This window comes from Protomyctophum parallelum, assembly GCF_964188405.1.
Source record: "Protomyctophum parallelum genome assembly, chromosome: 5".
Classification (NCBI taxonomy): Eukaryota; Metazoa; Chordata; class Actinopteri; order Myctophiformes; family Myctophidae; genus Protomyctophum; species Protomyctophum parallelum.
In genome coordinates, this window is record NC_139702.1 from 16027453 (window position 1) to 16054414 (window position 26962).

At 42.2% G+C, this 26962-nt stretch overlaps 2 protein-coding genes across 3 annotated transcripts; one reads left to right on the forward strand and one right to left on the reverse strand.

Moving 5' to 3' along the window:
• Positions 1 to 1208: 1208 nt before the first annotated feature.
• fbxo48 (F-box protein 48) lies at positions 1209 to 9258 on the reverse strand. 2 transcript variants are annotated; one of them, XM_083764983.1, is made up of 5 exons: positions 9174 to 9258; positions 5981 to 6084; positions 4623 to 4819; positions 3031 to 3148; positions 1209 to 2367 (listed from the first exon to the last, which is right to left on the reverse strand). In XM_083764983.1, exons 2-5 carry the CDS (start codon positions 6044 to 6046, stop codon positions 2206 to 2208), a joined length of 543 nt encoding a protein of 180 aa, XP_083621109.1. In that variant the 5' UTR covers positions 6047 to 6084; positions 9174 to 9258; the 3' UTR covers positions 1209 to 2205. The 2 variants fall into 2 exon arrangements, with proteins under 2 accessions (XP_083621109.1, XP_083621108.1); XM_083764982.1 differs by having other exon boundaries at positions 5981 to 6059; positions 9161 to 9250.
• Positions 9259 to 9691: 433 nt separating this feature from the next.
• On the forward strand, positions 9692 to 25700 carry aplf (aprataxin and PNKP like factor). The gene is made up of 13 exons (XM_083765317.1): positions 9692 to 9785; positions 11554 to 11650; positions 12121 to 12192; positions 14049 to 14218; positions 14834 to 15026; positions 16236 to 16292; positions 17179 to 17260; positions 18046 to 18176; positions 19608 to 19691; positions 21052 to 21383; positions 22103 to 22231; positions 23624 to 23670; positions 24456 to 25700. The coding sequence occupies exons 2-13, from the start codon at positions 11558 to 11560 to the stop codon at positions 24671 to 24673; spliced, it is 1608 nt and encodes a 535-aa protein (XP_083621443.1). The 5' UTR covers positions 9692 to 9785; positions 11554 to 11557; the 3' UTR covers positions 24674 to 25700.
• The last annotated feature ends 1262 nt before the right edge of the window (positions 25701 to 26962 follow it).

The following is a 26962-nucleotide window of genomic DNA, read 5'->3' on the forward strand; positions in this document are numbered from 1 at the left end:
ACACACACACACACACACACACACACACACACACACCCCCTGTCTGTCTGTCCCCAAAGACAATGATTTACAGTAGGCCTATGGTAATTTTTTGGAAAAAAATCAAAGAAATTCCATACATTAGTAGAAAGAAACAGCAGATCTACAAGCTCACAGATCATCTGATTGAAGGGCGCTAGCCCCTCCTATATATGCCCAGCTGTGTGTGTGTGTGTGTGTGTGTGTGTGTACGTGTGTGTGTGTGTGTGTGTGTTTGTAGCATGGAATGTATTATGAAAAGATAAGAGCGCCCCTCACATTTTAACATTTTCTAAATAATTCCATAAACACATGTCGACCGACACACACACACACACACACACACCACACACACACACACACACACACACACACACACACACACACACACACACACACACACACACACACACACAAAGATGAACCTTTCCCAAAAAATAAAGCACATGTTTTTATCATTTCTTGGAGTTCTAGTTCACACAAAATCAAGTCTAAAAGGTTCAATGTTTATTTCTATTCACAGTATACTGTACGTACGGTCTGTAGCAAACAGCTGTGTTCAGAAGCACCAACTAAATCATATATTATATTATTCCAATTAATTAAATCATATTATACAAAACATTGGAAATTAGCCACTGTGTGGACTATACAGCTGCTGGCATTCATAAAAAATACAATTATAAAAAAAATAATATATATATTCACATTTTTAAACATTTGTAAAATAAGTGCTTTGTTTTAACATCCTATAAGGCAATATTTTAACATTTTCATTATGCTTTAAGTTAGCATGTAGCATGTCAAACTAGGGGATTTTCATGATTCTGAATCCATTCCAAGCATTAGTTTTGCACAAAAAACACTGCACATGATATAAACCCCTATAAAACAAATTGCTCAATGTTGACAGCCGGTCAGCAAGTGGCTTCATGAATGTATGTACAGTATATAGACAATATTTTAGGCCAATAAAAAATGACAACCCCGGCTCAAGTCAAAATGTACTTGAGTAAAAGTACAAAGGTATTGGCATCAGCAGGTACTAAAAGTAGCACAAGTAAAAGTACTCATTATGCAGAATGTCTCATATTTCACGTTTTCAAATGTTATACATTTTTTAAATAGCCGATCTACAAGCTCACAATGCGCCGCAATGCAACACATTGTGAGCTTGTTGATCGGCTGTTTTCAAATGGCCAAAGCGTATATACTGTATATAATGTGGTTGTTGTATGTTATGGACTGTAAGTAACTAGACCTCAGGATACGTCCCAGGTGCATCCATGCGATGTTTTTTGTTATAGTTCTTCTATTTATAGTGACTCATAGGAATAGACTATGTGACAACCAGGTATAGTCTGGTGACCACCGGAGAGACGGGTGACAGCCGGAATGTAGACGGCAACCGGGTGAGCAGTGTGGGTTAGCGCCCCAGCCTGTGTCCTCCGTGAGGAGGAAGCCCAACAACCCTCGGTGAGGCCTTTAGAAAGGCCATGCAAGCAGCAAGCGGAACCGCAGTACCATGACCCTGCGGAAACATTGCCCACCACTCCTGAATGAACTGGCTGGTGCTGGGACTCTGGTGCAACGCACAGGTCCTCGCTCTGGTGAGAGCAGGAGTGGACCTGGTGAGACGTAGGAGGTGCCCGGACAGGAGACAACCCACAGAGCCTAGTCCCTCCTTGTGCCAGAAGTGTACCTCCCAGCCCTGGCAGAGTAGTTCTGGAGTAGTTCCAACGGATTGTGTGCCCCTGGTTTTTCCCTAGTGGGACTGATTGAGGGTAGCTACTGCATGGGACGTAAGTCGGGACTTGATCACTCCCGGCTGGGTCGCCTGAGTGAGGGGTATGATGTTGCGAGACCCGAAACCCCGTTGACCTCAGGATACATCACTGAGGATACGTCCCAGGTGCATCCATGCGATGTTTTTTGTTATAGTAACTAACGTTTTAAATTAATTGTATTGGAGTTAAAGTACAATATTTTACTCTGAGATGTAGTGGAGTAGGCCTAGAAGTAAAAGTATTGGAAATACTCCTGTAGAGTAAAAATACATCAACATTGTACTTAAGTACAGTACAAGCCGTTAGCTTGTAGCGATAGCCATTAGCTTGTAATGACAGCCGTCAGCTTGTAGCGACAGCGGTTATCTTGTAGTTGCTTAGCTCCGCCTATATAAGGTGTTTATCTCTCTAGCTCCGCCTCCAAGATCTCCCCCCAGGTTTCCAGGTCCAGAGGACACCACTTCCTGTCGCGCAGCTCGTCTGCTGACATCACGTTGCTATAGTGACCTCTCAGCCAATCCCTCTTCAGGAAGCTCCGCTGATAGTTCCTCACCAGGGTCACCTGGTCAACGAAAAGGTGTGAATTTAAACTTCAGGGTTCCTAAACATTACTGTCACAGACCCAAAAGATACACAAGGTATCTAGGTAGGTGGGAGTTAACACGACCTGATTAAGGTTGGTGAGGGGTGCGTTAAACCGACCGGATTAAGGCTGGTGAGGGGTGTGTTAAAACGACCGGATTAAGGTTGATGAGGGGTGCGTTAAAACGACCGGATTAAGGTTGGTGAGGGGTGCGTTAAAACGACCGGATTAAGGTTGATGAGGGGTGCGTTAAAACGACCAGATTAAGGTTGGTGAGGGGTGCGTTAAAACGACCGGATTAAGGCTGGTGAGGGCGTTAAAACGACCGGATTAAGGCTGGTGAGGGGTGCGTTAAAAAGACCGGATTAAGGTTGGTGAGGGGTGCGTTAAAACGACCGGATTAAGGTTGATGAGAGGTGCGTTAAAACGACCGGATTAAGGATGATGAGGGCCGTGTTAAAACGACCGGATTAAGGTTGGTAAAGGTCCTGTTAGGAGGTATCTCCCAAATACTATTTCAATCCCATCCCATCTCTGTTCTACCGGGACCTGCTGATGGTTTTATCTACCTTCCAGGACCTAAATATAAATAGAGCTACACTCACCTTCCAGGACAGATTGGGTATAAAGTGGTCTACTCACCTTCCATGACAGTCCGTCTGTCCTGTCGCGGTCCACCTCTCTCTGACAGAAGGTCCTGACAGAGAGACACGGCTTCTTCCAAAGAGCGTCCACTTCCTGGACGAGACGGTTCCACAGCCTGCAGATAGGGGGGGATACGTCAGATATGTATCACCATATCACCCTGCAGGTCAGATATGTGTCACCATATCACCCTGCAGGTCAGATATGTGTCACCATATCACCCTGCAGGTCAGATATGTATCACCATATCACCCTGCAGGTCAGATATGCAATCACCATATCACCCTGCAGGTCAGATATGTATCACCATATCACCCTGCAGGTCAGATATGTATCACCATATCACCCTGCAGGTCAGATATGCATCACCATATCACCCTGCAGGTCAGATATGTGTCACCATATCACCCTGCAGGTCAGATATGTATCACCATATCACCCTGCAGGTCAAATATTTATCACCATATCACCCTGCAGGTCAGATATGTATCACCATATCACCCTGCAGGTCAGATATGCATCACCATATCACCCTGCAGGTCAGATATGTCACCATATCACCCTGCAGGTCAGATATGTATCACCATATTACCCTGCAGGTCAGATATTTATCACCATATCACCCTGCAGGTCAGATATGTATCACCATATCACCCTGCAGGTCAGATATTTATCACCCTGCAGGTCAGATATTTATCACCATATCACCCTGCAGGTCAGATATTTATCACCATATCACCCTGCTGCAGGTCAGATATTTATCACCATATCACCCTGCAGGTCAGATATGTATCACCATATCACCCTGCAGGTCAGATATGGCCCACCCTAGTCTCGTGTAACCAGACAACTATTCCACAATCTCTGAATGTTATATAGAGTCTGGAACTACTGTACACCTAATCCGAGTAATCTGTTTGTCATTTCCATTCACCAGAATATATATCTTTAGAGCTTATTTCTTTATTTCCATTTCTGCTAAGCATCAAGCTAATTTATATATGCCTAGATGGTATAAATTTATACTAGGATAAATGTGCGAGACTGTAAAGACAAGACAGAAGTGGGGAGGAGGCTCCACTTCCACTTTATTTTTACTCACGATCAGAGCTTCCGTTGCTCCAGACTGTATGACGGAAGCGTTTATATTTTACTCGTGATCAGAGCTTCCGTTGCTCCAGACTGTATGACGGAAGCATTTATATTTAACTCATGATCAGAGCTTCCGTTGCTCCAGACTGTATGACGGAAGCATTTATATTTTACTCGTGATCAGAGCTTCCGTTTCTCCAGACTGTATGACGGAAGCATTTATATTTTACTCGTGATCAGAGCTTCCGTTGCTCCAGACTGTATGACGGAAGCATTTATATTTAACTCAAGATCAGAGCTTCCGTTGCTCCAGACTGTATGACGGAAGCATTTATATTTGACTCATGATCAGAGCTTCCGTTGCTCCAGACTGTACGACGGAAGCATTTATATTTGACTCATGATCAGAGCTTCCGTTGCTCCAGACTGTATGACGGAAGCGTTTGAACATTGCGAGAGGCAACAGTCTGGCAACGCCACACGAGGCCCAGTCTTACCTGCAGGTCAGTGCAGCGCTGACCAGGCTCTGAGCGTCCAGCTCACTGAATATCCTCACGCTCATCTCCGGAGGCAGCCTCTCTGCGAAGTTGGACCACGGTGACCGTTCGGCCGAGGTCAAGAGGTCACCGGAGGACGATGACCCTTCAGCAGAGGTCAAGAGGGTACGGGATGTCGATGACCTTTCGGCGGATGACTGTGGAACAGGCGAGAAGCATTACGTTTCCCTTTTCACATCAAGGTCCTTTATTTGTTGGGCATTTGAGCCACGGACCACCATGTGATGAGATTTAGCCTCTCAGACCCATCTGAGCCACGGACCACCATTTGATGATATTTAGCCTCTCAGACCCATTTGAGCCACGGACCACCATGTGTTGATATTTAGCCTCTCAGACCCATCTGAGCCACGGACCACCATTTGATGACATTTAGCCTCTCAGACCCATTTGAGCCACGGACCACCGTTTGATGACATTTAGCCAATAACAATTGTTCTACATTCTTTAATTGTGTGGACCTCTTGTAAATTAATAACTTATTGACTCATTTTACACTCTCAAGAGTTAAAGATCTAATAAGGGTCTACTTGGTTACCAACTCTCCATCATTTAACTGCATGGGGACCACCTGGAACCCCCTGAAGGACCACTGGTGGTCCAACTTAGGATGACTTTTGCTCTCGTAGATGAAATAAACATTGTTTTATAATTATATATATATATAATTATATATATATATCAGGGGGGCAGTCAGCCAGATATTTCGTGAAGCCTCATTTGAAATCGGTAGTTCATATAATGGCCTGTTGTGGCGCTGGACTGGACCCAAAAAGCCCCATAGCTCCATAGAGGCCCATGTATTTTGGCCCAACTTCACCTAGACTGTATTACCTTAATAAACATGGTCATGAATACTTTCTTCTTCCAGTCACTAGTTTAAAGTCTCATTTCTGGAAAATTATGGTCCCATTAATTAAAAAAATGACCATAAAGTCGCGTATGTTCTGAGGGGCGTGGCTACCGTTACAGTCTATGATCGGGATTCCCCTCCCACTCAAGAGTCTTCTCCTCCCACTCGAGTCAAAATAAAAACCAACGGAGAAGAAGGGGGGAAGACCCGCCTCGTTGTCTGGGCAGCCAATGACCAGCTGGTACAAAACGGAGCCAGCCAATGGCAAGCTGGTACCAAAAGATGGCGACTTACATCAGGAATTAGCATATTATTACAGGCTTCATTTTACGTTCATGTTAGACCCGGGGAACGCTTTGTCCATATTTTTTACAGTCTATGATATATATATATATATATATATATATATATATATATATATATATATTTTACAATTATTATAAACCTTTAGTGGACGACTCCTCCTCTCGTAGATGTAATAAACATTGTTTGGGTTCCTCTGATGGGGCATAGCAGCACACACACTGTCCCACAGGGAGACAGCACCACCTGGGGGAAGGAAATACAATTGTACATTACTTTCACCCATTCACACACCTTTACATAGCTCGTGCATTATGGCGGAGGAAACCATGCAAGGCACCAACCAGCACATCAGGAGCAATTAGGGGTTCAGAGTCTTGCTCAAGGACACTTCGACACTAACTCTGGGGGAACCTGGGTTTGAACTGTCAAACTGGCTGCTAAAGCAGCTAACTCCACCACCTCTCCCCCTTTCAAACTGGCTGCTAAAGCAGCTAACTCCACCACCTCTCCCCCTCTCAAACTGTCTGCTAAAGCAGCTAACTCCACCACCTCTCTCCCTCTAAAAACTGTCTGCTAAAGCAGCTAACTCCACCACCTCTCTCCGTCTCTCATACTGTCTGCTAAAGCAGCTAACTCCACCACCTCTCCCCCTCTCAAACTGTCTGCTAAAACAGCTAACTCCACCACCTCTCCCCCTCTCAAGCTGTCTGCTAAAGCAACTAACTCCACCACCTCTCCCCCTCTCAAACTGTCTGCTAAAGCAGCCAACTCCACCACCTCTCTCCCCCTCTCATACTGTCTGCTAAAACAGCTAACTCCACCACCTCTCCCCCTCTCAAACTGTCTGCTAAAGCAGCTAACTCCACCACCTCTCCCCCTCTCAAACTGTCTGCTAAAGCAGCTAACTCCACCACCTCTCCCCCTCTCAAACTGTCTGCTAAAGCAGCTAACTCCACCACCTCTCTCACTCTCTCATACTGTATGCTAAAGCAGCTAACTCCACCACCTCTCTCCCTCTCATGGAAGTAATTGACAATATAGTCACAACACCAACTTTGATCATGGCTGTATTGCTTTGTTTTCAAAATATACGTTTTTCTTAATTTCCTAAAGATGTATATTTATCATTTCCATGTGGTTTCTTCCCGACAGCAGTGATATTGAAGCACAGCATGAATCATCCGTACATGAGGTGATTCATGACTGTAATCCACAACTTGTTTTAGGAGCATTTAGCTGCGTTGAGAGGTTGTCCATATAAACATTACATGGAAACTGAGGTACAACTCTGCCTAGCCCCCTTTTGGCACCCTCGGTTAGCTTTTCTGAATTGTGGACGTCGCTACCCTAGGGTCCCTGACAGCTTATTCCACCCTCCATAGGATGCAGATGTACATACTCTCTGTTCACAGAGAGCCTCGGCGCCGCTTGAGTGTTGGTGAGATGTTTCAAAGATGCATAACACAGCTATAGGAGACCGCCGCAACATGTACCAAATGGCATTAACCGCCGATGCTGTCAAGTATTAAAAAATATATATATATATTGTGGGTTTTTTTGTGGCTTTTATTTAATATATTTTATGGAGGGACAGACAGTAGGCTGACAGGAAATGGGGAGAGAGATGGGGGAAGACATGCTGTTAAGGCCGTCGGGATTGGGAGTCGAACGCGCTGCACACTGGATTACCAGCCAAGGTGCCTGGACCGCTGAGCCACGGCTCAGGCCGCCATTAAGTATTTTTAATCTCTTTTTGAAGTTTTGCTTCGCTGAACTTCTCTCTCCTCTCTCTTCCTTGACTTCCTTGTTGACTTCCCATTGTACCGCCTCCCGCACCGAGACTGGCTAGCTGCACGTCCTAGTTACTGCCTCTGATTGGCCGACCGCGTGCATGCAGGATGTTTATAATGCTGTTGTGTCGTGGAAGGCGGGACATGGGATGTGAGGAAGAGAGAATTTCAGAGAAGCCAAAACTAAAAAATATATATACTTTTTTTTTTTTAAGATATTTTTTTGCGGCTTACGCCTTTTATTGATTTTTGAAGGGACAGACAGTAGGCTGACAGGAAACGGGAGAGAGATGGGGGGATGACATGCAGTAAAGGCCGTGTCGGGTCCGGGAGTCGAACCCGCGGCACACTGCGACTGGATTACCAGTCCGGTGCCCAGACCGTTACGCTACGGCCTGGGCCAAAATATATATACTTAACGGCATTGGCGGTTAATGCCATTTGGTACACGTTGCGGCGGTCTCCTATAGCTGTGTTATGCATCTTTGAAACATCTCACCAACACTCAAGCTGCACCGCCGCTCTCCGTGAACAGAGAGTATGTACATCTGCATCCTATGGAGGGTGGAATATGCTCTCAGGGACCCTAGGGTAGCGACGTCCACAATTCAGAAAAGCTAACCGAGGGGGCCGAAAGGGGCTAAACTCTGCCTTGACAACATGACATGGGGAGGAGAGGATCAGACAGACATTATCCCATTTACCTGGAAGGTTTGCTGGACATACTAATATATAAGAATATATACCAATACATAAGAATATATAAGAATATATAACAATACATAAGAATATATACCAATATATAAGAATATAATTCTTATGTATTGGTATATATTCTTATGTATTATTTGGTATATTATATCAAATAATACATAAGAATATATACCAATACATAAGAATATATACCAATACATAAGAATATATACCAATATATAAGAATATATAACAATACATAAGAATATATACCAATATATAAGAATATATACCAATATATATACCAATAAGAATTCTAACTATTGTATGTATTTTAACCTGGAAGGTTTGCTGGACAAACCAATAACAATTATCCAAACGCTGTATTTTGGGAAACAAGCTTCTTGCAATCAGTTTCATGGATAGTTTTTTCATGATTGATTCTATCAAATTCTATTGATCTGTACGTCGTCTATATACACATACTGTACTAGTAAGAATTGATCTGTACGTACAATGTACTACTAAGAATTGATCTGTATACGTACACATACTAGTAAAGTATTGATGCACTGTATGTTTATAATGTTTGTTTGATTGATTGATTGATTGAATGGCTACATTTCAAACGAAAGCACAAGTCAATACAACAAGTAACACCATGAAAAGCTCCATAAGACCTGACACATCGGTCCACGTACAGTACCATGAACTCTATACACGTACTGCACCGAAGCATTAAACTACTGTACGACTGTCCACACACACACACACACACACACACACACACACACACACACACACACACACACACACACACACACACACACACACACTGTAGATCTTTACCTCTCTCGTCGTGGATCGATCAAAGGTATATTTATGTGTGTGTTTATTGTTGTGACAGATCTGCTGATGATGACGCGTTTAAAGCTCTCCTTGTTGTTTACACACACCGATGACGTCACTGCGCTGAGTACTGCGCATGCGCGGTCATGCCCTTTTGTATCCGTTTGAAAAAGGGAGAAAAAACAACATTTACATTTATTTACAGATCATTGAAAAACATTCATAGAGAAATTGTTAGATTATATATATATTTTGCTCTAATGTATAACTAATGCTATATAAACTAATGCTCTAATGTATAACCGTTAATAAACCGTTCAAATATATATAGTTCATTATTTTTAAGAAAAACTATATCACTGCTCTGGTCGGTCCAACATACAAAAGACATGACGTTATGAATAATAGTGTTTATTATTATTATTATTATTAAAGAGACACACATCTCCACAGGTCACCGATTTCGATGTAACTAACACTGGCTGGATGTGCTGCTGCTGCGCATGCTCAGTGGATTCAGGAAGTGTTTGCAGGGAGAAACAAACAGTTTGTTGTTTATTTTCGTCACAAGTTTGATTAAATAAAGTCCTGCATTCTGCTACACACTGACAGGTAGGAACACATAGTGACGTAACGCCCTGTCTATGACGTATATCTACATATGCATGGCGTAACATTTACACACTGCAGTTCTGTAGAATTTATTATTATTGTTCATAACTTTATGTATTAACGGCTTGACGTCATGGACACCTCGATGCTAAACTGGCAATTTATTTCAAAATGTTACAAAATACAAATATTTCTAAAATGTTATTAAGTGTTGATGTAAAGTAGTTTTCCACCTTTTTCCATAAGGTCCATTTATTTATTCAGCAAATGGTGGTCCGTACGTGGCTCAAATGACATTTAGCCTGGAGTTGTCGGACAAAAGGATGCCCCCCCCCCCCACGGACCACCGTTTGATGACATTTAGCCTCTCAGACCCATCTGAGCCACGGACCACCGTTTGATGACATTTAGTCTCTCAGACCCAAAACTAAAGAATTGTCGTTGGATCATATTCCGTGCACAGTTCCATGCTGTATTGATGTTGGTACCATTAGGAGAGATAACAGGCACATGTTGATCAAAATAACAATCCTTCTACATTCTCTAATTGTGTTCAGACTTCTAGTAAATTAAGTAAACAATAATTTTACTCTTGAGGGCGTAACATGAAATCAAATTGGTCCACTTGGTTACCAGCTCTCCATCATTTAGCTGGGGACCACCTGGAACCCCCTCAAGGACCACTGGTTGAAAACCACTGATATACGTGTGAATGAATGAATGAATGAATTCATCTTTATTTTCGTGTCTTGTCGTTAAGACCCATCCCTTACGGGATTATAAGACACCAACAACATAAATAAACAATATCACGTTCACTTCTCACACAGAAGCTACAACAAGTATTTGATAAAAACAGAACAGAAATAAGCAAAAACATACAAATAAAAATAAAATACATCACATATAAGTTGTATATGTCCCAAGCTTTCTCTATATAGCCTATTCTGCAAATGCAATTATCTTCTGTTCGAAAATCCATCTCAGTCGCTCTGCATCACTTAACCACATCAGGTCTATATTTTTACATCTGTTAAATAACTTTTGACGTAGCTCATGATACAACGGGCAATAGAAAAGAACCAATTTGGGCACATAGGGATCTTTGTCTTTTGGATAACGGGGCACAAACATACTTTTCACTGGTCTGGCATAACAGTTTTTTATCGTAACAAATGTTCTCAGCTTTGGTTTGTACATTATGTCCTGTGACCATTTGTTCTGAAATAAACTATAAAGTGTGTCTTTAACCATGGAGATGTTTACAACCCTGTTATTTAGAAAACGGTCACGTAACCCAGTTCTACAAGAGTGTCCTCTATAGAGCGTCACAGTCCCTCCCCCTTTCAGAACGACGAGTGGCCCAGGGAATTATTCTCCATTCATTTTCTCAACAAATAATTTATAAGAAGAAAAACAAAACAAATTGTGTTGTCGCCTGCCTTTATTTTCTTCTTTCTAATTATTTGATCGGCCCAAAATATTGTGTTTGTTGTCATGATTTGTCACAATCCGAGTTGGCTTTGTCCGCAGAGAGTAACCGTCTTTAAATAAATACTTTTTGAAAAGCCTGAGGGACTGCGACACTCTATTGCACTCGCCCATGCACCTTTTACTGATACATCCCAGTTGAAAGTCTTCCTAGCAACTCTGTTCTCTGGCAGTCTGATTAGTCGGTTCCATAAGGCTGTGTGTGTGTGTGTGTGTGTGTGTGTGTGTGTGTGTGTGTGTGTGTGTGTGCGCGCACGTGCGTGCGTGCGGTCTACAGTTCCATGTCGTGGTTGGAGCTGGTTCCTCTAGAGGGCGGGGCTCCGATCAGCCTCCCTGACGGACAGACTGTGATTGGACGAGGTCCTTTCCTGGGGGTGAGTCTGTCTTGCACACCTGTGTGTGTGTGTGTGTGTGTGTGTGTGTGTGTGTGCGTGGCTCAGCCGTCTGGGCCCCTAGAGGCTGCTGAGCCAGGCTGACGGTTAGCTCAACCGTCTGGGCCCCTAGAGCCTGCTGAGCCAGGCCCCATGTAGATTTGGTCATACTGATATTGGGAAGCCTGGGCTGTGTATTTAAACTGGCCTAAACTGGCCTAACAACAGAGCATGACAAAGAGCAAAGGCAAACAACTTGTCAAATACACACTGCTCTGTTTGGGCTGCTATAGGCAGTCTGTCTGACACATTGCATACATGTTATACAGTTATCAGTTATACATGTTATACATAAGTTATACATGTTATACATCAGTATATATTATACATTATCATTACCAGTGGGTGCATTTCATGGTAGTCAGTGCTTGCTTGTGGATGTTTCTATATTTTCTATATTTCTTAAATTTCAGGTCAATGACAAAAGAGTGTCCAGAAACCATGGAGTTCTGGAGAACCTGGACGGACGGCTTCGTCTCAAACCAGTAGGTTGTTCTTAGTTAGACTGAACCAGTAGGTTGTTCTTAGACTGAACCAGTAGGTTGTTCTTAGACTGAACCAGTAGGTTGTTCTTAGACTGAACCAGTAGGTTGTTCTTAGACTGAACCAGTAGGTTATTCTTAGACTGAACCAGTAGGTTGTTCTTAGACTGAACCAGTAGGTTGTTCTTAGACTGAACCAGTAGGTTGTTCTTAGACTGAACCAGTAGGTTGTTCTTAGACTGAACCAGTAGGTTGTTCTTAGTTAGACTGAACCAGTAGGTTGTTCTTAGTTAGACTGAACCAGTAGGTTGTTCTTAGACTGAACCAGTAGGTTGTTCTTAGACTGAACCAGTAGGTTGTTCTTAGTTAGACTGAACCAGTAGGTTGTTCTTAGACTGAACCAGTAGGTTGTTCTTAGACTGAACCAGTAGGTTGTTCTTAGACTGAACCAGTAGGTTATTCTTAGACTGAACCAGTAGGTTGTTCTTAGACTGAACTAGTAGGTTGTTCTTAGACTGAACCAGTAGGTTGTTCTTAGACTGAACCAGTAGGTTGTTCTTAGACTGAACCAGTAGGTTGTTCTTAGTTAGACTGAACCAGTAGGTTGTTCTTAGTTAGACTGAACCAGTAGGTTGTTCTTAGACTGAACCAGTAGGTTGTTCTTAGACTGAACCAGTAGGTTGTTCTTAGTTAGACTGAACCAGTAGGTTGTTCTTAGACTGAACCAGTAGGTTGTTCTTAGACTGAACCAGTAGGTTGTTCTTAGTTAGACTAAACCAGTAGGTTGTTCTTAGACTGAACCAGTAGGTTGTTCTTAGACTGAACGAGTAGGTTGTTCTTAGACTGAACCAGTAGGTTGTTCTTAGACTGAACCAGTAGGTTGTTCTTAGTTAGACTGAACCAGTAGGTTGTTCTTAGACTGAACCAGTAGGTTGTTCTTAGACTGAACCAGTAGGTTGTTCTTAGACTGAACCAGTAGGTTGTTCTTAGTTAGACTGAACCAGTAGGTTGCTCTTAGACTGAACCAGTAGGTTGTTCTTAGACTGAACCAGTAGGTTCTTCTTAGTTAGACTGAACCAGTAGGTTTTTCTTAGACTGAACCAGTAGGTTATTCTTAGACTGAACCAGTAGGTTGTTCTTAGACTGAACCAGTAGGTTGTTCTTAGACTGAACCAGTAGGTTGTTCTTAGTTAGACTAAACCAGTAGGTTGTTCTTAGACTGAACCAGTAGGTTGTTCTTAGTTAGACTGAACCAGTAGGTTATTCTTAGACTGAACCAGTAGGTTGTTCTTAGACTGAACCAGTAGGTTGTTCTTAGTTAGACTGAACCAGTAGGTTGTTCTTAGACTGAACCAGTAGGTTGTTCTTAGACTGAACCAGTAGGTTGTTCTTTATCAGATGCTTTTAATTCAGAGTGATTTACAGTAAGCAAGAACATCACATACATACAAATAGTCATCATGAATCCTACGTAAGCTAAGAACCTAACATAAATCTATATGATGAAACTATGCACATATATACACTATATAGTGCTATGTCTACGCTAACATGCTATCTAAGTTACATAAGTTGAGCCTTTGCATACACCTGGAAGGTCGTCGAGGCTAGGGGAGGGGCTACGGGCTAGGGGAGGGGCTACTGTTCTTAGTTTGACTGAACCAGTAGGTGCCGATGAGACATTTTGGCCGATATCTGATATCCGATATAATTAATTGTTGTTATGGCCGATAACCGATGTGGATATGATCTTTTTCTGTATTAAAACATGATCATAATTGTACTGTTATCCATATTGTTTTGTTTCTCTCTCTCTCTCTCTCTCTCTCTCTCTCTCTCTCTCTCTCTCTCCCCCCCAGACTCACTCGAACCCTTGCTTCGTGCAGCCATCGTTGGAGAACGCCCCGCGGGCCGTAGAGAGAGAGCGCTGGGTCTCCCTGCGTCACGGAGACATCTTCTCTCTGCTGCCTGGGAGGCTGATGTACCGCGTGGAGGCTGTGGGAGGACCAGACAACACCCCTAGTCCTAGGTTAGTACCCCTAGTCCTAACCCTAACCCCTAGTCCTAACCCCTAGTCCCAACCCCTAACCCCTGGGAGGCTGATGTACCGAGTGGAGGCTGTGGGAGGACCGGACAACACCCCTAGTCCTAGGTTAGTACCCCTAACCCTAACCCCTAGTCCTAACCCCTAGTCCTAACCCTAACCCCTAGTCCTAACCCTAACCCCTAGTCCTAACCCTAACCCCTAGTCCTAACCCCTAGTCCTAACCCCTAGTCCTAACCCTAACCCCTAGTCCTAACCCTAACCCCTAGTCCTAACCCTAACCCCTAACCCCTAACCCCTGGGAGGCTGATGTACCACGTGGAGGCTGTGGGAGGACCAGACAACACCCCTAGTCCTGGTCGTAGTCCTAGGTACTGCTACCCTAACCTAACCCATAAACATATTAAAAATAATAATAATAATTATATATATATATATATATATATATATACTATATATATTTTGTGGTTGCTTTACTGTGCATGTGTGGTTGTGTTACACCATCATTACACCACCATCATGCGTGCGTGTGTGCGTGCGTGCGTGCATGTGCAAGGTATAAGGACTAGTGTTAGTAATCCGTGTACTGATGCTTCACAGAAGCAGTCAGGAGGATGACCCAGAGGAGACTGCAGAGGATGGGGGTCCTCAACCACCTGTCTCACTCTCTGCGGACCACAAAGAGCCTGTCTCACCACCCATCTCACTCTCTGCGGACCACAAAGAACCTGTCTCACCACCCGTCTCACTCTCTGCGGACCACAAAGAACCCGTCTCCCTGTCTGTCTGTGAGGTAGGGCTGTCTGTCTGTCTGTCTGTGTGTTGTCTGTGTCATTTCATTTGGTGGCTTAAATTGTCATTGAGATAATTTTAGATTTAGATTGAATAGTTCGATGTGTTTTCAGATTTAGATTGAATAGTTCCATGTGTTTTCAGATTTAGATTGAATAGTTCCATGTGTTTTCAGATTTAGATTGAATAGTTCGATGTGTTTTCAGATTTAGATTGAATAGTTTGATGTGTTTTCAGATTTAGATTGAATAGTTCCATGTGTTTTCAGATTTAGATTGAATAGTTTGATGTGTTTTCAGATTTAGATTGAATAGTTCCATGTGTTTTCAGATTTAGATTGAATAGTTCGATGTGTTTTCCTGTTGGGGCATTAATTACGACACATACTATTACTGTTTAAACTAAAATCACACTCGCACATCACAGTGAAGTGAGCGGCGCGCAACCACTATATTAATGGCAAGTATTTCATACAACTTAAGTTAAAACAATCTGAACTATTTAATTATAATATGAATTAATATTGTTTTAATTGTGACAGGTGAAGAATGAGAAGGATATATTAATTATAATATGAATTAATATTGTTTTAATTGTGACAGGTGAAGAATGAGAAGGATATATTAATTATAATATGAATTAATATTGTTTTAATTGTGACAGGTGAAGAATGAGAAGGATATATTAATTATAATATGAATTAATATTGTTTTAACTGTGACAGGTGAAGAATGAGAAGGATATATTCATTATAATATGAATTAATATTGTTTTAACTGTGACAGGTGAAGAATGAGAAGGATATATTAATTATAATATGAATTAATATTGTTTTAACTGTGACAGGTGAAGAATGAGAAGGATATATTCATTATAATATTCATTAATATTGTTTTAACTGTGACAGGTGAAGAATGAGAAGGATATATTAATTATAATATTCATTAATATTGTTTTAACTGACAGGTGAAGAATGAGAAGGATATATTAATTATAATATGAATTAATATTGTTTTAATTGTGACAGGTGAAGAATGAGAAGGATATATTAATTATAATATGAATTAATATTGTTTTAACTGTGACAGGTGAAGAATGAGAAGGATATATTAATTATAATATGAATTAATATTGTTTTAATTGTGACAGGTGAAGAATGAGAAGGATATATTAATTATAATATGAATTAATATTGTTTTAACTGTGACAGGTGAAGAATGAGAAGGAGGAAGAGGAAGATTATGAAGATGACAGCAGCATCAATAAGGTGAGCTGTAAGGAAGTATTCTGACCTGCGATCAGATTCATACGAGCTTTCCACTGGACACACACTGGTCTGATTAACCCATTCTGACATGAGATCAGATTCTAAAAATGTCAGTCGTTCTTCGATTTATCAAAAATAGCAAATCTACAAGCTCATAGCGCGCCACCAAGTGGCGCGCTATGAGCTTGTAGATTTGCTATTTTTCAATAGCTAACTCTGCTAAAGCATAACATGATGCTAACACCAAAATGGGTTCCCGTTCAGAATGGCTTAAGTACCACTAAAGTACTTACTTAAGTACCATTGAATTACTTACTTAAGTACCGTTGAAGTAAGGTTAAACAAAAGGTTTACTATGCCCCCCCCCCAAATAAAAATAAAAATAAAACATGGTTTTCATTTTAACCTGGTCAGATGAGGCTGTATTAAGCATTTTGTAATCAGACTGCTGTTACAGTCTATCGCCACAAAATGGCTCCTTTTGCCTGTAGGGTTGTTATGCTCCATTTTCATGTCAAGGAGCCCCAAAAATATCTGTATCTGTAATATCTGTATCTATTTTTGAAAAGTCGTGAAAATGTGGTGCAAATCTTTGAATATATATTCTTTCAGAACGTTTTTAACTCAAATCTTTGCTTCTGAGAGGTCCCTGGAACAACATGTTTTCAGATAGGGTCGGCGGAAAATTACATACAATTTTTTGGGGGTTCTTGGCGTGAAAATGTTTGAGAACCATTGACAGATTGAGGTTTTTCAGAAAACTGTCAGAATTTAGAAGACATTTTGTAGAATCGGATCGGACAGTAAATGGTACCAGAAAACTGAAGAAAGGATAATGTTCAACAATTAAAAATAAATAAATAAAACTGTCTGTTTCTCTGTCTAGACAACCTGTGAAGACAGAAGTTCTGCTGAGGAGAAGAGACGAGTTTTACCAGCATGGATGAAAACCACCTCCACTTCTAAAGGTATCGTTTGCTCCCTTTAGACGAGAACTGTGTTTTCAGGAGGTGAAAACACGACAAAGTGAAACCACCTCCCAGAGTGGAAATCTTTGAGAACGCCGTTTTATCCCTTCTCCGTGTAAACAGGCAAAACGGTGAATCCGCAAAACTTATGACATCATGGCTCACGTTGGCTCACAGCGCATATGTTTATTACATTAATGCAGAGCCATACATATATAATGGAGTTCCCGAACAAGCCTCCCTCCTCGCCTACAAAGCGCTGTTCATCAGCGATGGTGAATCTAAAACTATGATGTAAATAAAAAGCCTTGTGATAGACGGCAGCCGTGGCAGCAGCGTTTATGTAGCCTAATGCATTATAAAATATATAACCGTCCCGTGGCGCGCTCTGCCTGCATGCTCTGGGTTGCGAAGGGGTTCTTCTTCTTGTACGTGGGTGACTGGTCTAGTATTTGGCAGCCCGTTACCGCCACCTAGCGACGTTATAGCGTTTTCATTAAGTGTGCGTTCTCGTGTAAAGGGTCAATAAAAATTGAGAACGCAACAGGACTTTGCCATTTTTTCTGGAGATGGTCGCCGTCTAAAAGAGCCATGAGAGCGTAACACATGGAACCAAATGGACCCTTAGGGGTCTGTGACTCTGAGAGTGTAACACATGGAACCAAATGGACCCACAAGGATCCAATGTATTCTCTCAGAGTTGGTCTTTGAAATGAAAAGGTTTTAGAAGCTGTGTTTAATTTAACGAGTGCATTAATTAATTAATTGCTTTTTGTTCCAATCAGCTGCAGTGGGCGGAGCCAGAGCCCCCAAAAGACCCAGAGCCAATGGGGGGACGCCGTCCGGTCACATGTCTAGACCCAGAGCCAGTGGGGGGACGTCGTCAGGTCACATGACCGCCGGCCCCGCCCCCAAGGTAGGGCGTTCACGAATCACCATTACTCATTTACGCTGACCATTAATCGTTATAGAAATAATCGCGATTGACGATTTAATCGTGTTTGATTGTTTTTGGACGTTGGACGCGATGAATCAAAATAAAATATCAAATTGTCTAAGCACCGTCTAAAGGCTCATACATAGTCTGGATTTACGGTGGTGGGGTGACCACCGAACTACAACATGACGTCACGAGCCGCGGTGAAGAGCAAACCACCGCCACCGCTCCAGCCCTTCTCTCTGTTTTTACTCACCACCGCTCAACGTTATTTCAGCACCGGAGCGGTGGTCACCTCATCACCGAAAATCTAGACTATGAATAGGCCTTAAGCGTCTAAGCACCGCCCGGCTCATACGACTGTGAATCCTATGAATGTGTGGCTCCAGGCAGCCCCGTAAAGACATCAAGCGCTCTTCTCCCGTCACATACAGTAGTCTACTTGCCGAGCCAAACAAGGAAGTGATGTGGCTCGCTCTGGTGGCACAAAGCATAGCTACTTTTGTGAATTTAATAGTTTTATTAGGTTAATATTGCTATATGTTTGTAACCGTTTTAGAAAAGCAATAAGCCACTCGAGGCCCCAGCTTACCGGGTATTGTACACTGGCTGGGAGGATAGAAGACCCTCCGCGCCTCCCAGCCATTGTAAAATACCCGATAACCTGACACCTCTCGTGGCTTATTGCTTAAATCTACAAGCTCATAGGGCGGCACCAAGTGCCGCGCTATGAGCTTGTAGGTCTGCTATTTTTGAAAAATCTTGAAAATGTGTCGCAAATCTTTGAATATATATTTTTTCAGAGCGAATGTTTTTAACTCATGTCTTTGCTTCTGGGGAGGGGGGGGGGGGTCCCTTGAACTACATATTTTCAGATGGGGGTCAGCGGCCAAATACATATAATTCTGGGGGTTCTTGACATGAAAAGTTGGGGACCACTGACATAGGGCCGATTCATACTGCTATTTTAAAGCCGAATAAAAGTCGGTTCGGCTCTGTAGAGCCTACAATGTGACGTCATTTGAGGTTCGGGGGGGTGGGGGGGGGGGGGGTACCGTCCTAAAGTCGGCTCTTCGGTGCTACTGAAAATCTCTGATGAGCTGAAATAATTTCGGCACTACAGCGCCGAAACAGCGGTAAAACAGAAAACAGTTTTTTAATAATCGGCCTCAGGACTAAATGGGTTAAGGCCTCCTAATAAAAAAACTAATGTAAAGTAAATGAATGACACAATTTTATACCTATTTGTTATATACAAAATAGCAGATCAACAAGCTTACAATGTGTCACTTTAGATCTAATATTTTAGCTTATTTTGTTTTTAAATTGACGATCATGACGATTATGCAAAAATAACTGCGATTCTCTCCGATAATTACGATTGGACGATTGTGTCCTAATTACCCCAAGGTGAGGAAGACCACTGATGAAGGTCACATGACCCCCGAGGTGAGGAAGAGGAGCGATGAAGATGCACGCAGACCTTCTCAACCGGTCAGTTCTTCTAATTTATCATTTCAGTAGCAAGAGCTTCAAGATGTCTTCTAGATATAGTCTACCAGGCCTGCAGTAGGCTATGCACTGGACACATGTCTTCTAAATCTAGTCAACCAGGCCTGCAGTGGGCTATGCACTGGACACATGTCTTCTAAATCTAGTCAACCAGGCCTGCAGTAGGCTATGCACTGGACACATGTCTTCTAAATATAGTCTACCAGGCCTGCAGTAGGCTATGCACTGGACACATGTCTTCTAAATCTAGTCTACCAGGCCTGCAGTAGGCTATGCACTGGACACATGTCTTCTAAATCTAGTCTACCAGGCCTGCAGTAGGCTATGCACTGGACACATGTCTTCTAAATCTAGTCTACCAGGCCTGCAGTAGGCTATGCACTGGACACATGTCTTCTAAATCTAGTCTACCAGGCCTGCAGTAGGCTATGCACTGGACACATGTCTTCTAAATCTAGTCTACCAGGCCTGCATTAGGCTATGCACTGGACACATGTCTTCTAAATCTAGTCTACCAGGCCTGCAGTAGGCTATGGACTGTCACTGGACACATTTCTTCTAAATCTAGTCGACCAGGCCTGCAGTAGGCTATGCACTGGACACATGTCTTCTAAATATATAGTCGACCAGGCCTGCAGTAGGCTATGCACTGGACGGCTATGCACTGGACACATGTCTTCTAAATCTAGTCTACCAGGCCTGCAGTAGGCTATGCACTGGACACATGTCTTCTAAATCTAGTCAACCAGGCCTGCAGTAGGCTATGCACTGGGCAAATGATCATGACATTATTTAAATAAACTAGAAATATGAGTAAATAACGGGATAAATGTACTTTTCATTAGTATTATTGCATCACCTGGGTGGGTCAGTCGTGTAACTTTCCTGACGTTAAGCTGTGTGTGTACTGTGTGTTCAACAACACAGCCATGACGTTAAGCTGTGTGTGTGTGTGTGTGTGTTCAACAACACAGCCATGACGTTAAGCTGTGTGTGTGTTCAACAACACAGCCATGACGTTAAGCTGTGTGTGTTCAACAACACAGCCATGACGTTAAGCTGTGTGTGTGTTCAACAACACAGCCATGACGTTAAGCTGTGTGTGTGTGTATGTTCAACAACACAGCCATGACGTTAAGCTGTGTGTGTGTGTTCAACAACACAGCCATGACGTTAAGCTGTGTGTGTTCAACAACACAGACATGCAAAATAACTCTGAGGTGACGAGCAACAGTTGCTAAACTATTTAGATTGGCATTGATTGGACAATCACTTTTTGGGGTGGGGCTTAGCGATGGTGTTGGTGGGTTTAACTCTTTCACCGCCAAATGTTTAAATGCAGGCGTACAGACGCAGGCTGCAGAGTGACGAGGAGGAGGAGTCAGACAGCGTGGACACGCCCCCCGCCACCACCACAGCCAATCAGAAGCAGCATAGGGACACGCCCCCCACCACCGCCACAGCCAATCAGAAGCAGCACAGGGGCACGCCCCCCACCACCGCCACCACAGCCAATCAGAAGCAGCACAGGGACACGCCCCCCACAACCACCGCCACAGCCAATCAGAAGCAGCACAGGGACAGCAGCACGTCGTCCACCAATGGGCAGGCGGGGGCGGAGTCATCGACGGGCGCAGGCAGGAAGGCCTGCCCCTATGGGCCGGGCTGCTACAGGTACACTGTGCGTGTGTGTGTGCATGCGTGCGTGTGTGTGTGTGTGTGTGTGCGCTCTGTATTGACTATTATTGACATGTTTTACTGGACATGAATTAACTTTTTTTTCATTGTTGTTAAAGCACATAGTGATCCTGAAAACAGCCTGTTTGACCAAACATGGCGAGCAGAAGAAAGGAGGCGAGATAAAGGCATTTCTAAAATAAATAACTAATCGGTAGCAAAATAAAAATAAAATGTAAAGATATTTTAAAATATATTTTCGTGAACGGAAATGGCAGCTTCCTTACTCAGCTCATGGGGCTGTAGGTCCAGCTCATGGGGCTGTAGGTCCAGCTCATGGGGCTGTAGGACCAGCTCATGGGACTGTAGGTCCAGCTCATGGGGCTGTAGGTCCAGCTCATGGGGCTGTAGGACCAGCTCATGGGGCTTTAGGTCCAGCTCATGGGGCTGTAGGTCCAGCTCATGGGGCTGTAGGACCAGCTCATGGGGCTGTAGGTCCAGGTCACGGGGCTGTAAGTCCAGCTCATGGGGCTGTAGGTCCAGCTCATGGGGCTGTAGGTCCAGCTCATGGGGCTGTAAGTCCAGCTCATGGGGCTGTAGGTCTAGGGACTCTATATAGGATTCAGAGATTGTGGAATAGTTGTCCGGCTACGCGAGACTAACCAGCATCTTAAGCACTTTAGTTTAGTGATTTCCTGTTTCCTGTGTCCTTGCAGGAAGAACCCGCTCCACTTCCAGGAGTTCAGTCACCATGGAGACCAGGACTACGAGGAAGACTCTGATAGATATGACAATGAGGATGAAGAAGATCGGCCTGAATGTCCCTATGGAACTGACTGTTATAGGTCTGTTATTATTATTATTAATGTCCCTATGGAACTGACTGTTATAGGTCTGTTATTATTATTATTAATGTCACTATGGGACTGACTGTTATAGGTCTGTTATTATTATTATTATTATTATTATTAATGTCCCTATGGGACTGACTGTTCTAGGTCTGTTATTATTATTATTAATGTCCCTATGGGACTGACTGTTATAGGTCTGTTATTACTTGCGCAAGCAGAGCGCGCAAGTAATATTTTCGCCCGGTCTCCTTCGTCGTGACAGCTGTTCCGCCATATATAGTATATGCCTATATACAAGTAAGACGCGCAAACGCGTGAAGCGAACGCAGCTCGTGTGTGTGTGGTTGTGTGTGTGTGTGCTACAGCTGCGCCATGTGTGTGTGTGTGTGTGTGTGTGTGTGCGTGCGTGCGTGCGTGCCACAGCTGCGCCCTCTGGTGGCGGGCCGGTGGTGTAACAGCGTGACACCACACAGCGTGACACACACACACACAGACACTCAGCCCCTGCTGTCATAGTAAGTGGCTCACTGCGTTCGCAACTATATATATACTATATATATTTCTTACGTCATCATTTAGAGCTAGTCATACGTATACTATATACATAATCAGTAAAAAATAAAATAGCTAATTGTGCCTGATCTGCTGGGACCAGAGTACGTGGTGTGTATGTGTATGACTAGAAAACTAAAAAGGGATCCAGAATATATCTACAACGATAAAACAGTATTTCTTATATAGATAGAAACTTGAATCATACTTAATAATACTAGATGTTTATATGTATAAAGTAGGTAGCAAATAGTTACATCTAAACATTAATCATTTCAAACGTTCCTTCACAGAGATACTGAGATTTGACAGTTTACAGCGGTCGAAAGGACTTGCGCGCTCTGCTTGCGCACTAGTTGGCCATTTATGGCCTACTAGTGTGCAACAAGCAAGTATGCACTCGACAGAGTGCAGTTCTAGTTATTATTATTATTAATGTCCCTATGAAACTGACTGTTATAGGTCTGTTATTATTATTAATGTCCCTATGGGACTGACTGTTATAGGTCTGTTATTATTATTATTATTATTATAGATAATAAGATCTACAAGCGAGTGCCGCGCTATGAGCTTGTAGATCTGAGCATGTCAGTGTCTATCACTAAGATTGAAGCTATAATTGAAGCTATAATTATGTTTGTTTCTAAATCCTGACAGATTGAAGCTATAATTATGTTTGTTTCTAAATCCTGACAGATTGAAGCTATAATCATGTTTGTTTCCATCAGAAGGACTTCATGAAAAAAGGTTGTGTCACATCATGACATCATCATGATATCATGATGACATCATGACAACATAAATGTCAACAAATGTTCCTGTTCTTCTTTCCAGGAAGAATCCTCTTCACAGGAAGGAGTTCAAACACTCTAAAAGACCAGGTATAAAGAGTTAAAACACTGAAATAACTATAGCAATGATTACTGTCCCAATATAGAGCTATTTAACACTGTTACTGAACACACTCTATAGCAATGATTACTGTCCCAATATAGAGCTATTTAACACTGTTACTGAACACACTCTATAGCAATGATTACTGTCCCAATATAGAGCTATTTAACACTGTTACTGAACACACTCTATAGCAATGATTACTGTCACAATATAGAGCTATTTAACACTGTTACTGAACACACACTATAGCAATGATTACTGTCACAATATAGAGCCATTTAACACTGTTTCTGAACACACACTATAGCAATGATTACTGTCCCAATATAGAGCTATTTAACACTGTTACTGAACACACTCTATAGCAATGATTACTGTCACAATATAGAGCTATTTAACACTGTTACTGAACACACAATATAGCAATGATTACTGTCACAATATAGAGCTATTTAACACTGTTACTGAACACACTATATAGCAATGATTACTGTCACAATATAGAGCTATTTAAGACTTTTACTGAACACACTATAGCAATGATTACTGTCCCAATATAGAGCTATTTAACACTGTTACTGAACACACACTCTATAGCAATGATTACTGTCACAATATAGAGCTATAGAGAATATAGAGAATATAGAGAGGGGTCCTTGACATGAAAATGTTTGAGAACCACTGACATAAAAACACGAGGGTTTTTCAGAAAACTGTCAGGATTTAGACGACATTTGTAGAATCTAAACTGATCTGATCTAAACTGCAGCCAGGAGTTCAACCAGGGCTACGAAGCGACGCGGTGGCGATGATGACGATGAAGACGAGGAGTCGTGGGACGACGGGGACAGCTTCATCGACGACGACGACAGTGATGACGTCTGGAACGACTCGGACTACGCCCCGCCCCCAGGCTCTGACGACAGCGACGGGGAAAACGTCAAGAGGCTTCAGAGAGAAGCCTCTGCCTTCATGAAGAAGATCTGATAAACGTCTGACTACAGGTTATCTTAGAATCGTCTGGTGTTTGTGGTCTAAACCACCAAAGAGTCGGGTCGGGACAAAACCACACCACATGGTGTGGTTGACCTTAAAAACTGTTTTTTGTCCCGACCCGACCCTCTGGTGTGGTTTGGACTTTAAGCATTGTGGTCCAAAAATAAACAAACTGTCTCTGCGATGTAGATCTGTATCGTTTACGACAGACAGTCAGTCAGTCAGTCATATTTGTCTGTTTCTAGCGAAAATGTAACTAATTCAGCAGCAGAAACAATAGCGTTTTCTATCAGTCAGTTGATTCTTCACTGACTTGACGTCACTGGCTCATATTATGATTTAAACCACCGGGATCCTTTACTCATTTTTCGAACACAATTCTCATTTGACACGATATATAAAAAAGACCAAGGTGGGATGTGTACATTAGGTCAGACAGCTGTGCCTTATTGTTATTTTGTTATTGTAATTTTATTGTGGATTTTGTTCCTCTGGTTTGTAGTTCTGACTGCACAACTCACAGCCGTCCTCTCACTGAAACAAAGACATGTTTGAACCGATTTGAACAATTTAGTTAATAGTTAAACGTTTTCTTAGTGCGTAGACGTTTAATTCTTTATATACGAGCTGCATTCAGTCTCTGCTGTAAATATGTAACTATGTTCAGCATCATTTAGCAATCGTTTGATTTGTTTCTATACTTACAGACATAAGACCGTTGGAATACTACTGTACATGTTATTAGTTAATAGTTGGTACTTAATGCAAATATACTTGTGACAAAAAAACAAATGTATTCTTTGTCTTAACATGCAGTGAAACAGCCTGGCTGCCATGAACCACCTCACTTTTCATTTAATTTTAGTCCCATTTTAGTCACCTGAAATGTTTGTGTCTAGTCTAGTTTTAGTTGACTAAATATAAGATCATAAGATAAAATGTGTTTTGGTGGGAATGATGACGTCGTAATGACTGATTTGACACTTGCTGAAAATAGCCGATCTACAAGCTCAAAACGTGTCGCAAGCTTGTACATCTGATATTTTCAGCATGCAACCACGTGTAAAATGATTTATACTGGATCTCTTGTCCACTAGTCCCTAACATTTTAGTCTAATTTCTATTTGTTGACATCTACAGTATATTAGTCTTAGTCATCACAGCTTAGTTTGTCAGTGGAAAAAGGTAGTTGACGAACATTTTTGTGATGTCATGGTTGAATTAGTCTCGCGTTCCCAGACTGTTGCCGCATGCATTATTCAAATGCTTCCGTCATAAGCATTTATATTTTACTCGTGATCAGAGCTTATAAACACTGACATAGCTATACACAGTTCACCTGTTAATGTTCCTATTCTTTTATAACAAAAAACATTTGATTCATTTAAACCTTTTCCAGGTCTGGAAAACACTTTCTAAATATCACGTGATCAGCTGTTTACTAGTTTGGGTCTCGGGGAAACTTCACATTTCTATTGTGTTACGGGCTAAGATGCCAGGAGACAAAATACACAAAAACACTTTTATTATCCATTCTTACAAAGAAAAGAAAAACAAATAAAAATAAAACAAAGCTCAAAACGTAATCTTTTGAGTTTCGACGCCTCAAAGACGACACTGAAAAAATGAAACAAACAGCAAAACCATTTTATATAAAAAAAGGGTTTTCATAAACAGACGTCTCTCTAAGTCAGAGTCTCTGTGTTGTTCAGCTGGACTCAACGCTGTGTGGAACTACAACGCTGTGTTGAACGGCATGTGGAACTACAGGGCACAGTAGTGGCAGACATTTTCTGGTTCCATCGTTTCAGACCCCGTTCATTTTAACCCACAGATTTCCCAAAATATTGATATCAATTATTCAAAGCCTAGAATCAAGCCGGTGAATCATGACCACCTGGCCTTGATTCTGTGAGAAAGAAATTTTAAAAGTCACAAAACAAAAGCTAATCATTAAATCCTCGATGTCTTGATTCTGGACTTAACACTTTTTTGCCTGGGATTTTTTCACAATAAAAAGGCACTAGAGTGCCAAGCAGATTTTACTCTGAAAAGCCCCTCCCTTCCGTTACTACCTTACGCTGTCACCATCTGATCTCTCTCTAGAAGCGTTTATATTCCAAACGAGATGCTTGATTAAGTCAGAAATAAGGACAGAACATGGTTACGTCGTAAAGAGACAGTTCAGTCGCGCCGCAAACAAAGAAGTGGATCGCTGAAAATGGCATGAAACATTTTTCAGCGATCCCGTTTGATGCCATTAAAGAGAACACAACGCGG

Excerpts from the sequence above, each read along its gene's own strand:
- fbxo48 (XM_083764983.1), bottom strand. The coding sequence starts at position 6,046 with ATGCCCCATCAGAGGAACCCAAACAATGTTTATTACATCTACGAGAGG. Across the intron at positions 4,820-5,980 it reads GGAGGAGTCGTCCACTAAAG|TCATCCGCCGAAAGGTCATC; the intron begins GTTTATAATAAT and ends CCTGTTCCACAG. Across the intron at positions 2,368-3,030 it reads CAGACGGACTGTCATGGAAG|GTGACCCTGGTGAGGAACTA; the intron begins GTGAGTAGACCA and ends TTCGTTGACCAG.
- aplf (XM_083765317.1), top strand. The coding sequence starts at position 11,558 with ATGTCGTGGTTGGAGCTGGTTCCTCTAGAGGGCGGGGCTCCGATCAGC. Across the intron at positions 16,293-17,178 it reads ATGACAGCAGCATCAATAAG|ACAACCTGTGAAGACAGAAG; the intron begins GTGAGCTGTAAG and ends TTCTCTGTCTAG. Across the intron at positions 19,692-21,051 it reads CACGCAGACCTTCTCAACCG|GCGTACAGACGCAGGCTGCA; the intron begins GTCAGTTCTTCT and ends GTTTAAATGCAG.